At 52.1% G+C, this 12,803-nt stretch overlaps 2 protein-coding genes across 4 annotated transcripts; one reads left to right on the top strand and one right to left on the bottom strand.

Moving 5' to 3' along the window:
- Positions 1-2,216: 2,216 nt before the first annotated feature.
- HSP90AB1 (heat shock protein 90 alpha family class B member 1) lies at positions 2,217-8,993 on the top strand. Of its 3 annotated transcripts, none has more exons than XM_019734695.2 (12): positions 2,217-2,312; positions 4,687-4,833; positions 5,137-5,343; positions 5,446-5,605; positions 5,766-5,899; positions 6,022-6,327; positions 6,748-6,913; positions 7,115-7,305; positions 7,419-7,566; positions 7,699-7,967; positions 8,187-8,520; positions 8,616-8,993. In XM_019734695.2, the coding sequence occupies exons 2-12, from the start codon at positions 4,687-4,689 to the stop codon at positions 8,723-8,725; spliced, it is 2,172 nt and encodes a 723-aa protein (XP_019590254.2). In that variant the 5' UTR covers positions 2,217-2,312; the 3' UTR covers positions 8,726-8,993. The 3 variants fall into 3 exon arrangements, with proteins under 3 accessions (XP_019590254.2, XP_019590252.2, XP_019590253.2); XM_019734693.2 differs by lacking the exon at positions 2,217-2,312 and adding an exon at positions 3,105-3,275; XM_019734694.2 differs by lacking the exon at positions 2,217-2,312 and adding an exon at positions 3,615-4,265.
- A 217-nt stretch (positions 8,994-9,210) lies between these two features.
- On the bottom strand, positions 9,211-12,803 carry SLC35B2 (solute carrier family 35 member B2). Its single transcript, XM_019734696.2, has 4 exons — positions 12,638-12,803; positions 11,916-12,112; positions 11,583-11,737; positions 9,211-10,724 (listed from the first exon to the last, which is right to left on the bottom strand). The coding sequence occupies exons 1-4, from the start codon at positions 12,646-12,648 to the stop codon at positions 9,786-9,788; spliced, it is 1,302 nt and encodes a 433-aa protein (XP_019590255.1). The 5' UTR covers positions 12,649-12,803; the 3' UTR covers positions 9,211-9,785.

Consider the following 12,803-nt stretch of genomic DNA (forward strand, 5'->3'; position numbering starts at 1 on the left):
CCCATACTGCTATGATTCACATTTGGCCTGGGGCAGTGCCCAGTAGCTAAAGACTCCCTGTCCTCATGCATCTCTGCATCCCCAGGTGAGGCTCACAGTGGGGGCTTACTGAGCATCAATGAGTGGGAGAAGTCATCTTGGAAGCCTCCAGAAGAGAAGTTGGAATTTCTGTGTTGGTTCAAGATTTGAGATTTTTCCCATTAGAAAACCCCTGAGTAGTCTCTGGTCCTGACACTGATCCAGAGGAGTGATTCCCGCTCTGCTTTGGACTTGTGTCCTGAGAGGGGAGACAGCTTCCCCACTCCATTTCTGTAGCAGGGTTGCAGCAAGGGAGTTAGTGTACCAAAGGCTCTGAGCTGACTGACCCTGATGTAGTCCCTGAAGCCTTCCCCTCCCAATACCTAGAATATGCAGTCTCACTTTTACCTCTTCACAGGACTGTGAGATGTTGTGAATGCTCCTTGTGAACTAGAAAACAGATTTGTAATTAGCTAGGCCCCTTCTGCCCAGAGGGAAAGGGGGTGTGTTAAGGGACTATGCTCCTTGTTTGAGATTTCGATCGAGAGAATCTTGGAGCCTTCCTGGAAGCAGCACCATGCCCCTTCCCATACTCATTGACATCTCCCAACCACAGGTTTCTCACAGACCATAATGATGGGGTGTAGATGGGTAAGGAGAGATGAAATTGGGGTGTTGGTGGCAAGGGTGATGAGGTCTCGGATGTGAGGCAAGGAAAGCAAGGGTCCTTTGTTCTTTGGAATTCCACACACGAACAAAGAAAATATGAAGGAAGGAAAGAAAACTGGGCACCAAGGCTGGCGATAGAGGACTTCAGGTGGTGGTGGGGGAACACCTCCCCAGCATTGCAGGGACAGACAGAGTGGGTCAGGAAGGGAGTTGATGGACATCTACAAGGTCACAGAGCAGGGAGTGGCCATTCTATCCTGGAGAGGCTATGGGTCCAGCAGGCTTCCAAGATAAGGCCTTAGAAAGGCAAAGTCAGTTTGCTAGCTGGAGGGCATGCAAAGTTGCAGAGCCGGGTGAGGCAAGGCAACCTGCAGCTCTCTGGGCATCAGGCGCCACAGCTGAAGGAGGACAACTTGGTTCTGGACGTCTGACGTCGGCGCTATCTGACCAGTGTCTTCACGCGGCCTCCAAAAGGCACTGCATCCTGCAGGGGTCCCCTGGAGACCCTCCCCTCCCCAGGTCTAGGTAGCTGCAGGAGGTAGGCGGGTGAAAAGAAACAAAACCAGATTGAGAAACAGCTCTATGTGCTTACAAGGTGTGATCAAAAACTACGGTGAATGATTAAATTAAAAAAATGATTACAGTAAAAGACCCATTGCCATTAATACCCCTCGCTTTGAACACACTTATCCCATCATTCTGGCCACTTTCTGGAGCATTTCTGGAAGTCCTCTTTGGTGAGTGTCTTTACTTGAGCTGTTGTGGCTGCCTCGATGTTCTGAATCGATTCAAAATGTTTTTCTTTCGTAGTCATTTTGACTTTAGGGAAGAGCCAGAAGTCACACAGTGCCATATCCCATGAATAAGGTGGATGAGGACACACCATAACGTTTTTATTTGACAATAATTGCCATATACCAGAAGCAATGTGTTACACAGAGCTTTGCCATAATGGAGGATGAAGACAATGGCAATGTGCCTTTTATTGTAATAAAATTTTTTTCCTGTTTCCCCCCTTTCCGCCTCCCCCCACACTCCAGTTCAAGCCACTGTTTCTCAGTCTGGTTGTGTAGGACACAGCTCCCTGGCCCATGCTGGTATTATGAGCCTTGCGCTCCCCCCAGCTGAGGCAGTCGGTCATCAGCCGGCAGCTCAGGGCAGCTCACAGCAGCTCATGCCTGCTCACAGCAGCCCAGCTCCAGGGAGAGCCATTCACAATCTTAGCTGTAGAGGGCGCAGCTCACTGGCCCATGTGGGAAATCAGCGGATTCCCTGGGCGTTAGGAGTACAGCGCTGATTCCCTGGGCGTTAGGAGTACAGCGCTCCCACCACCTGAGGCACCTGCCAGCCCCAATAAATTTTTTTTAAATTTAAATATTCACCCTATCTTTTAATCACACCTCGGTATGTAGGGAGGTGGCACGTCTCTGCGTTCCACACATGGTCAGCTACAGAGGCTGGGTCCCTCCCAGAGGGAGGGTCCCTTCCAAAGCGACCTATCTCGGCTTGCGCCAGGCGGCTCCCGCAGAGCAGGGTGCTGTGTGACTGAAGGGGGACAGGAGCAGTCAATCACTCCCTTTGGGCTCCACCCCACCCACGAGGCAGTGCCAAGCCAGCTGGACCCGGTAGGTGAGATAGAGGGTCCCGCGCGCGGCCTCCTAGAGTACAGGGGATTGGCGCAGCCTACCCGCTCCCGGGTGACTCTGGTAGAATTGTCGCCGCGCCACAGAGACACCACCCAGGCCGCAGCGGGCGAGGCGGAGCCTCAAGGGAAGAGGGTGGGGCGGGGGCGGGACCGCCAATTGGGGTCTGGAAACTGCTGGAAGCATCGCAGTACTGCCGCTGTCTCTCCCTCCGCCGCAAAGAGTCCCTCCACCAGTCTGGGCCGGCGCCACGCCCCGCTGCGAAACGCTGGCTCTTCCCCCCGCCCACCACCGCTCAACCACCGGAGGGCCGGGATCCGGCGGCTGCCCGAAGTTGGGCCTGGAATTCTGTACCGCCCCAGAGAAAACCCTTTCCCCTCATCGGGATGTAGGAATGTGCAGGGCAGATTCTAAGAGGGAGGTCTAGCCTGGGAGCGGAGGTCGGAGTGATTGGCCGCCTCCATCCGCCCCTTTTTAGGTGTCCCTCAAGGCCAGGACGTATCAGTGGAGGGGCCTGCCCCACAGGTTTTAAGGGAAATCAGTGGGACCCTGGACCCTAAATCCACCTAGACCATCTAAGCATTCCCAACCTCTAATTCTGGTGGGGTCATGCCTGTGAAGTGCGTAGATGGGGATACGTAAGCCAATAAAATAGTGTGCGCTCCTGCGAACGCCTGCTCCCGCTCTTCACTGTCTCCTCCCCTATTTTGGCCATGACGTCAAGGTGGGCGGGCGGCGGCAGGTGCGGAGCTGACAGGCATCCTGCTTTAAGGCGGAGGGATCCGTGGGAGGACATCTGGCTTGTACTTCGCCCTATATAGAGCGACTAGAGGGTCACATAGTCCTTCTTTTGAGTTATCCCCACGCGCGCTTGTAGCGGGGTGTGCGCCGGTCACAGTCGCTGTCCACCTTTCTCTCTAGTACTTGCGTCTCTTCACCTTTAAGGTATGGCCGCACTTTTTCAACCTTTTCTGTCTTTGAGCGTCTTTCATCTTTCTTTTCCCTTCCAAAGCCCAGATCTTGTGCTGGGCTGCCTTTGGGATAACACAATTTCCGAGGTGGGTGGGAGGGGGTTCTCGAATGGAGCTTGCTTGCCCTGGTATGCTTAGGCGGCGGAGGTTCCCCCGGGCCAGGACTAGCCTTGGCTGAGGTGGGCCGCGCAGTGGCCTTGGGGTAGTGGGCTACTGCACGTGGTGGCTGCGCCGGCCCGGGACGCTGCCATCTTTGCCCCTCCATTTCCGGACCGCGGCTACGGGGCGCTAGAGGGTCCGCAAGGGTTGTGGGTGTGCGCGCTCGGTGTGACTCAGCACAGCCTGGTGCTGTTCTGGCTGTGCCACCTGTTTTATTTAGACGCGTTTCTCAAGTCCCTGAGGGTCCGCGGCAAGGAACGCTTTGGATCCCTACTGGCCCACCGTCCTTCTAGATCTTTCCTGTGTTGGCGTGGAGGAGGGGAGGAGGCGGGTTCTGGAAGATTCGTGGGCTCCTCAACCCCCGCCCTTCTCCCAGAGCTGAGATTGTTCTGGAAGCTTCTGGAGCCCGGCGCCCCGCCCTGGTGCCCGAATGCTGGAGCGCAGGGAGGCTGCGCGGCGGCACCCCGTTTTCGCGTGGCTCTGGCCGACGCATGTCCGGTAGTGACGAGGGTCGATCCGGTAGACCACGGCCACCATCTTAGTTGTGTTTAGGCCTATACTTGAGTCACGTGAGCTGAGGGGTCACGACTGTGCTTTTGTTTTATCGGCTTCTTTGTCTTAATAGTCCCCCTCCCCTGCCGGCGGGTATCCCACCGCTCTCGGGTTACCCTCCCCTACCACGTGAGTCAGCAATCCCGTGCTGGGCGAGGTAGGAGGTACCTACTTGGGAAGCAGTTGCACGTTATTGCCGTTACCATAAAACGAGTGACCTCGGGTTTTTCTACTTCATCTAGACCAAAAAAAGGTAATAAAACTGTGGTTAGGGATTTCTACACTTAAACGTGCGTGTGGATTTCCTGGAATTCTTAACTTGAGACATGTAGGTTGGGGGCCAATATTCTGCATTTCTAACAAGGTAGGTAACCCGGTGATGCTGAGGCTGCTGGTACATGGACCGCTTAACAGTAGTTTGACGTCCAAAAAACCTGCTTTTCTGTTTCGTTGAAGAATGTGTTGGCTTCCCAGCCCCCAAATGGTTTGCGACTAAGGGTGCATCTTGAAATCTTGAAGAAAGCAAACCCTCTTGGGGAATGGATAGGTAGTACCTCGCTCAGAGCAGTTTGAACCAACTCTCTCTCAGTGTTCACTGTAATTGGGGTGAGTTTTAGGAGTCTTAAATTCAGGGCCATCCTGTTCTTTTGTAATTCTTGACTATTCTTATTTAGATGCCTGAGGAAGTGCACCATGGAGAGGAGGAGGTGGAGACTTTTGCCTTCCAGGCAGAAATTGCCCAACTTATGTCTCTCATCATCAATACTTTCTATTCGAACAAAGAAATTTTCCTTCGGGAATTGATCAGTAATGCTTCTGATGTAAGTGCTGGGGAGGGGGTCTTCGTGGCTGTATTTGTTTGTTTTTAGCAATCCGGAAAAGTGATAAGGGGTGGTTTGGCATTTTTGTGGGGCCTGCTATTGAAGGGGATAAACCTAGCATTCCAAAAAGGTTTGTCTTACTCTATGGATAGATGGAATAGTGTAACTAACTGTATGTGGTTTTTAAACTTCAAAGGGTAATCAGAATTGAAGCTATTGAGGAATAAAAAATGAAGTTTTTTATTGGATGAAGAGTTGTGTTTTAAGAAAGCAGCATTGTAAGAATAAAATTTGTATTTCCAGGCCTTGGACAAGATACGCTATGAGAGCCTGACTGACCCTTCCAAGTTGGACAGTGGTAAAGAGCTGAAAATTGACATCATCCCCAACCCCCAGGAACGTACTCTGACTCTGGTGGATACTGGCATTGGCATGACCAAAGCTGATCTCATAAATAATCTGGGAACCATTGCCAAGTCTGGTACTAAAGCATTTATGGAGGCTCTTCAGGTATGTGGTATTTTAGCTAGGCACACACCATTCGTGTTTATCTATTTTCTTTGGCTTTCTATGGTTTTCAGAATTTGTTTTGACTTTGAAACTTTTTGGCAGGCTGGTGCAGACATCTCCATGATTGGACAGTTTGGTGTGGGCTTTTATTCTGCCTACCTGGTGGCAGAAAAAGTGGTTGTGATCACAAAGCATAATGATGATGAGCAGTATGCCTGGGAGTCGTCTGCCGGCGGTTCCTTCACTGTACGAGCTGACCACGGTAAGCTGGCTTAACTGTGAAAGTGTCTGGCTTAGAATGCAGGGGAAACGTAAATAGACATCTTGAGTGTCCTATCTGTAAAGCAGTTTTATTTCACTACAGTTGTGCATTTAGTTTTTTTTTTTTATTTTTTAATGTTCCATTGTGATTGACTTTGTAGGTGAGCCCATTGGCCGGGGTACCAAAGTGATCCTCCATCTTAAGGAAGACCAGACAGAGTACATAGAGGAGAGGCGGGTCAAAGAAGTGGTGAAGAAGCACTCACAGTTCATAGGGTACCCCATCACCCTTTATGTGAGTATGCGCTGGAAACTGCCAACACATGACGTCTGCTGCTCTGGAGAATTGCATGGTTCCTGGTTTTTTGTTATCCCTGGTGTTCTGTACTCTGAAACTATTGTCTTTGGTGCTTTCAGTTGGAGAAGGAACGAGAGAAAGAAATCAGTGATGATGAAGCAGAGGAAGAGAAAGGTGAGAAGAAAGAGGAGGATAAAGATGATGACGATAAGCCCAAAATTGAAGACGTGGGCTCCGATGACGAAGATAGTGCTAAGGATAAGAAAAAGAAAACAAAGAAGATTAAGGAGAAATACATCGATCAGGAGGAGCTGAACAAGACCAAGCCCATTTGGACCAGAAACCCTGATGACATCACCCAGGAGGAATATGGAGAGTTCTACAAGAGCCTAACCAATGACTGGGAAGACCACTTGGCAGTCAAGGTGACACGCTTTGCATGCTGGGCCAATAGGAGCAGGTAGAAGGGTGTTGCTGGTCATACACACGTGGAACTTGCCCAGCTGGTTGGTAGTGGGAGTGAAAGCCATGGAACCACATGAGTTCACTTACTGGTGACACTTCCACGGGGTGGAGAAATGACATCCTTTCTAGTGACCTAACTTTGTCTTCATGCTGGCCTTATACATCCTGGGTTCTCAATTGACTGTTCTCATTGACTCAAGGATCATACAAAGCTTATACTGTTCTCGTCGTTTAGGACATCAGGGCTTAATTTTCTCAACAGCTGCCCTATCGTTAGTACTTAGGGAAGATCCTTGTTCCACTTTGATAATTTGGTGTTGGGACTAAAAGCTAGTCTTTTACCTGAAAGTGCACTAATGACATCTTGAATTTCTTAACAGCATTTCTCTGTGGAAGGTCAATTGGAATTCAGGGCCTTGTTATTCATACCCCGTCGGGCTCCTTTTGACCTTTTCGAGAACAAGAAGAAGAAGAACAACATCAAACTGTACGTCCGGCGTGTGTTCATCATGGACAGCTGTGATGAGTTGATACCAGAGTATCTCAGTGAGTATCTTGGCCTAATGTAACAGTTGGGTCAAGTCCTGTGAGGCTTTCAGCATTCTCAAGGGGACTAAAGTCTTTGTCTCAGATAATTAAGGATTCTCTGCACCATAAGTACAGAAGGTTCCATGGGAAAATGTAGCCTGCTGAATCTGGGTGGCTGTCTACCTCATTCACCTGTGCTTCCTTCCCTTTTGATTGCAGACTTCATCCGTGGTGTGGTCGACTCTGAGGACCTGCCCTTGAACATCTCCCGAGAAATGCTCCAGCAGAGCAAAATCTTGAAGGTCATTCGTAAAAACATTGTTAAGAAGTGCCTTGAGCTCTTCTCCGAGCTGGCGGAAGACAAGGAGAACTATAAGAAGTTCTATGAGGCGTTTTCTAAAAACCTAAAGGTAAGAAGGCAGCAAATGCTTACTTAATTACTGTGGATTTTTTTTTCATTTGTGTTAAGAGGGTAAGAGATTGTTTCTAAGGAAGATTGGTTGTTTCTTTTCCACACTTAAAGCTTGGAATCCACGAGGACTCAACTAATAGGCGACGCCTTTCTGAGCTGCTCCGCTATCACACCTCCCAGTCTGGAGATGAAATGACTTCTCTCTCAGAATATGTCTCGCGCATGAAAGAGACCCAGAAGTGCATCTATTACATCACTGGTGCGTTGGAGCCTACATCTGATCAAAGCCTCTCCTTAGAGGTGTAGGGGAGAGGTGGGGACATTGAGGGATGCCTGGGAACTGGTGGTAAAATGTGTTCTAGTACCTGAATCACATTCAATAACCCTACAGGTGAGAGCAAAGAGCAGGTTGCCAACTCGGCTTTTGTGGAGCGAGTGCGGAAGCGAGGCTTCGAGGTCGTGTATATGACAGAGCCTATCGATGAGTACTGCGTACAACAGCTCAAGGAATTTGATGGGAAGAGCCTGGTCTCAGTTACCAAGGAAGGCCTGGAGCTCCCTGAGGATGAAGAGGAGAAGAAGAAAATGGAAGAGAGCAAGGCCAAGTTTGAAAACCTCTGCAAACTCATGAAAGAAATCTTGGATAAGAAGGTTGAGAAGGTAAGCAATTGTGGGACTAAGATCTATTTTATAATCAATGCCTTTAGGGCCGTTTCCCTCTCAAGCAGGCAGGTTTAAGGTTGCCATTTTTGTAAATCTGGGCGTTGCTTTCTGGAAGATGAGGCATTTGTTCTGAGAACAGAACTTAAAATACCATTATTGTTGCCTTCACATGGCAATGTGGTTCAGTGCCAACCTAAGGTTTTTGGTTGTCCTCAGGTGACAATCTCCAATAGGCTTGTGTCTTCACCCTGCTGCATCGTGACGAGCACCTACGGCTGGACAGCCAACATGGAGCGGATCATGAAAGCCCAGGCCCTTCGGGACAACTCGACGATGGGCTACATGATGGCCAAGAAGCACCTGGAGATCAACCCCGACCACCCGATCGTGGAGACCCTGCGGCAGAAGGCGGAGGCCGACAAGAACGACAAGGCCGTCAAGGACCTAGTAGTGCTGTTGTTTGAAACCGCGCTGCTGTCCTCGGGCTTCTCCCTCGAGGATCCCCAGACCCACTCCAACCGCATCTACCGCATGATCAAGCTGGGCCTAGGTGAGTGCCGTTTACCAGGGAACTTGTCTCCCCGGGACAGATTCCTCGGAATGCTATTTGGGTCAAACGTCATGTGACTTTCTTCCCACTTGCAGGCATTGACGAAGATGAAGTGACAGCAGAAGAACCCAGTGCTGCTGTTCCAGAGGAGATCCCCCCCCTGGAGGGTGACGAGGATGCATCTCGCATGGAAGAAGTAGATTAGGAGGAGTTCTACCTGCAGACGGCGTGCCCTGTGTATAGTGTCCGTGGCTCCCCCAGCAGCCCTAGGTGGCCCTGGCACCTGGTTTCCTCTGCTCATGTCTAGTGGTTTTTTCCTCTCCTGTCTTTCTGCCTAAGGTGGGGATACAAGGGCCTCCAGCCTTCCCTTCCCACATTTGACATTGGGTTTGGATGTTGTGTGTTGTGGGAGTTTTTGTTTATTTTGTCCTGAAATTAAAGTATGCAAAATAAAGAAGATGCAGTTTTATACAGTTTTGCTCTCCCTTGTAAAGTGGATAGAATGCTACCTTTGAAGTTTCCTCAGCTTCTGTCTAAATCTTAACCTGCTGTCATCATCCTGAATACAGGTTACCTGGTACATGCTAGTAGTACATCAAAAGCTAAGGTCACTGGGGGCCGTGTAGCAGTTTAAGTCAAAGCATTGGCTGAAGGTAAATGCAAGTCAACCAAAACACGGGACCAAGCCCATTGCAGCAATTTAATTTAATAAAATAAAATTATGAGAGCAGAAAGTTAAAACATTTCCGAAGTACCAAAACCTGCAACTGGCTCATGGAGCAGAGCCTAGGGATCCAGGAGCAGAGGGTGGTGGTGCTAGGCAGGGCTCTCCCATCCTCCTTCCCTAGCACCGCACCGCCTTCCACTTACTCCTAGGAAAGCAGCATTCGGAGCTTACAATACTTGTGCTTTTCTCACCAGAGTAAGAAATGCAGGTCTCTGGAAGTCTAAAAGGGTTGGCTATTCAAGGTAGGGGACAAGCACAGGTGAGGTGTTGGTGGCAGAGCCAAGGGCAAGACTTCCGGGAAATTGAGGGGAGAGGCCCCTCCACACAGGACTCATCTCTTACCTGGGGCTCAAGAATCCTGCCTACTAGAGGACTGGTGACTTAAGGCAAAAGGGAAGGCTGCCTCCTTGGGCTCCCCACCCCCAACTGCAGAGCTGCTTTCATACAGAAAACACCTGCATTTTGCCCTTGAGCCAGCAGCCTCAGAAGTTACAGTAGGAGAGGAAAAGGATACAGTAAGGGCCCTCCACTTTGCCCCTCAAACCTTCTGCACAGGGGACTCAACAGCCACAGCCTTCTTTCCCCGTTGCTTTAGCCTGCCCCGGGCATAGACTCGGAGCAGGAGGGCAGCAAAAACCACAGCCACCCCCAGTCCCCCCACCACAGTGATGGTGTGGCCATAGAGGAGACAAGACAGGAGAATGGCAAAGGCCTGGCGGAGCGTCATGATGATGGTGAAGACAGCGGCCCCAAACTGTCCAATGGTGTAGAAGATGAAGAGCTGGCCACACGCAGAGCAGACAGAGAGCAGCAGGGCATGTGCAGCAAACTCACTGTGTCGCCCCATAAAACGGGTCCCCTCCAGGAGGGCCCCCTGCTCTAGCAGAGAGCCCACTGTGAAGAGGCAGGAGAAGAAGTTGACCCCAAACATCATCTGCACCGATGACATCTTATAGGCAAACAGGGCATCCTGCCAGTTTGAGGTGAAGCTATCGAAGGCAATGTAGCCTGCCAACAGAATCAGGCCTGAGAGAGTGGTGGCCGGGGAGATGCGGGGCTCGGGTCCGCTGGACAACAGAAACATGCTGACCCCAACGGAGATGAGGCCGGCTGTCAGGTATTCCCAGTGTTCATAGCTGCGCCTGGACACCAACTTGCCCATCAACATGACAGGGATCACCTTAGAGGCCTTGGCCAGCACCTGGGTTGGGAAGCTGACGAACTTGAGAGCTTCATATTGGCACCAGCTGCTAAGCACATTTGACAGGCTGGCAAAGGAGTACCGGTACATGGGTGCCCCATGCCGGGGCTGCTTGCAGAGGAGGCAGTAGAGGCCAGCCACGATCAGTGCCAGCACTCGATTCATTAGCACCAGGAACTGTGAGTCTGTGAACCGCTCACCTGCCCATGTGGCTGTGGCCCCATAGCTGCGGGTCATCACTCTTTCCTGCAGCACTCCCCACGTCAGGTAAGACACCTGGGTGGGGGAGGGTGGAAACAGAGAGGAAAAAGGGCAAAAAGATCTCAACAACTTCCCTCTTTTACAGAATGGTATTTAAGTGATTTAAAGCACTTGCTCTGTAGTAACCACCGTTTCCCCGAAAATAAGACCTAGCTGGACCATCAGTTCTATAGTAAAATAAGACCGGGTCTTAATATTAATTTTTGCTCCAAAAGACGCATTAGAGCTGATGGTCCGACCAGGTCTTATTTTCGAGGGAACACGGTAGAAGTTGCCCCTCCCTTCTCAAGCCTGGATTCACCTTGCAGGGAATCAAGTGTGTGTGAAACAAAGCAACAGATGCTTTAGGACTGCCCAGACCGAATTGTCTCCACGGTAGGTAGGGTATGTTAGAGCTGACTTCATCCCACGTATCTTCCTATCTATTCCCAACCAATTCAGGGAGGCAAGAATTCTTAGAGAAGATCGGACATCTGTCAGTTCAACATGGTATATGAGATGGAACTACTAGTGCCCACTCCAAAATGCTACGAGGTCAGCATCTGAGCACGTCTCAGTCTCATGCAGTGTGGGGGAAGGCTGAATGGCTTCCCCAAACTTTTACCATTAGGTTTACAGTATATGCCACCCATCATTGCAGGGAAGATATGTTAATAGTAAGCACAGTATAAATCACAGAAAAGGGGAAAAAAGACATTTCCTTCAACCACCTCTAAGATGGTGGTACTGTGTGCCCCTGGGAGGAGGGGGACACATAACACACCAACCAGCACACGGTTGGGGCTGGTCAGGTGGAAACTATGGTTCCACAGTCCCTGCCCACGGGAGCCAAGCCAGGAAGAGAAGCAGAGCCTGCCTCCCTGCCCTACCTACCTGGAGTCCCACCGCACAGAAGAACAGCTTCAGGGCCTGCCAAGTGGGAGTGGTCTCTGCAGGCTCTGTCCGGGGCGCCAGGGGAACCTCGTCGGAGGCCTTGGGTTCATTGCCAAACACACAAGCTTTGACCAGGGGGAAGCAGAGACCCCTGCCTGAAGAAGGCACACAAGGTGAAGCCCCAGTCTTCTCCCCAGCACCTCATATCTTCCCCAGAGCAGCCAGCCCACCCTGCTGTCAGGCCTGCGGTCCTGCCTCCCTTTCCAAGCCACGTCCTTGTTTAGACAGCCAGCTAGCAAGCTTAATATGGACCTAGCACACTTCCCCACACACCTGTCTCCAGGTAGTTCTTCCGCCTGAAGTACTGCACCAGCAGGTAGCCAGGTACCATAAAGCTGGCATAGCCAGCAGCATTCACCAAAAAGCGGAAGAACCACAGCTGAGTCCACGACTCCGGAGGGGCTTCGGGGGTCTCCCCACCTGCGCCCAGGGAGGGAAGCGTAGCCAGCACCACCGCCACTGCCCACCACCTGTGGGGACAGCAGACGTAAGTATTAGGGTGCAGTTCCCCATCCATTCGGCCCTCCAGAGGGGACCATTCTGGAGAAGGGCCCGGAATCGCCTTCCCGCCCCCCTCAGCTGCAGCCCAGCCCGGACAAAGAGCCTCTCTCTCCTTGGGGGGCCGGCGCCGGCCAGGCAGGGCTCCCTCCCTCCCCGGGGACAGATCCGCCCCTCCAGCCACACAGGTTCCCTCTGTTCCCTTCAGGGCTCGCCGGCTGCTCCGGCTAGAGGCGGCGCCCCCTCCCCCACCCGTGCCCTCTAGGTTCCGAGAACGCCGGGGTTCCCCACCTCCTCCGCCTGACACTCCCGAAGTCCCCCAAGGAGCACAAGCCCACGCTGCGTACCCACCCTCGCCGGCCCCGCAGATTAGCGGCAGCGCTCTGCCCGCCCACCGCCCAGCAGCTGGGACCCCACCCGGCCCCCCGGGCTGAGGAGCGGCAGTCACGTGGCCCGGGGGCTCCGTCACGTGGGCTTGACGCCCCCTAGCCCCCAACCTGGCATCCATGGTCCGGGCTGCGTGGGGCGGAGGGGGGCCGGGGAATGCGGGGCCCCGGGCCGCGTGCTCCCTCCGCTCCCGCTGCCGCCTCCAAAACCAGCCAGTGAGCCAGCGGCTAGCGGAAGTGCCGGGATCTTGCCGCCTCCCTCCCTTCCCACGGCCGC

Source organism: Rhinolophus sinicus, linkage group LG05 (assembly GCF_036562045.2).
Source record: "Rhinolophus sinicus isolate RSC01 linkage group LG05, ASM3656204v1, whole genome shotgun sequence".
In the NCBI taxonomy this organism is placed as follows: domain Eukaryota; kingdom Metazoa; phylum Chordata; class Mammalia; order Chiroptera; family Rhinolophidae; genus Rhinolophus; species Rhinolophus sinicus.

Bases quoted from the DNA above. Each gene is read 5' to 3' on its own strand.
- HSP90AB1 (XM_019734695.2), top strand. From the start codon at position 4,687: ATGCCTGAGGAAGTGCACCATGGAGAGGAGGAGGTGGAGACTTTTGCC. The intron at 6,328-6,747 runs GTGACACGCTTT...ATTTCTTAACAG, and splicing joins AAGACCACTTGGCAGTCAAG to CATTTCTCTGTGGAAGGTCA. The intron at 7,968-8,186 runs GTAAGCAATTGT...GGTTGTCCTCAG, and splicing joins TGGATAAGAAGGTTGAGAAG to GTGACAATCTCCAATAGGCT.
- SLC35B2 (XM_019734696.2), bottom strand. The intron at 11,738-11,915 runs GTGTGTGGGGAA...TGCCTTCTTCAG, and splicing joins GAAGAACTACCTGGAGACAG to GCAGGGGTCTCTGCTTCCCC. The intron at 10,725-11,582 runs GTAGGTAGGGCA...TCCCCCACCCAG, and splicing joins TCTGTGCGGTGGGACTCCAG to GTGTCTTACCTGACGTGGGG.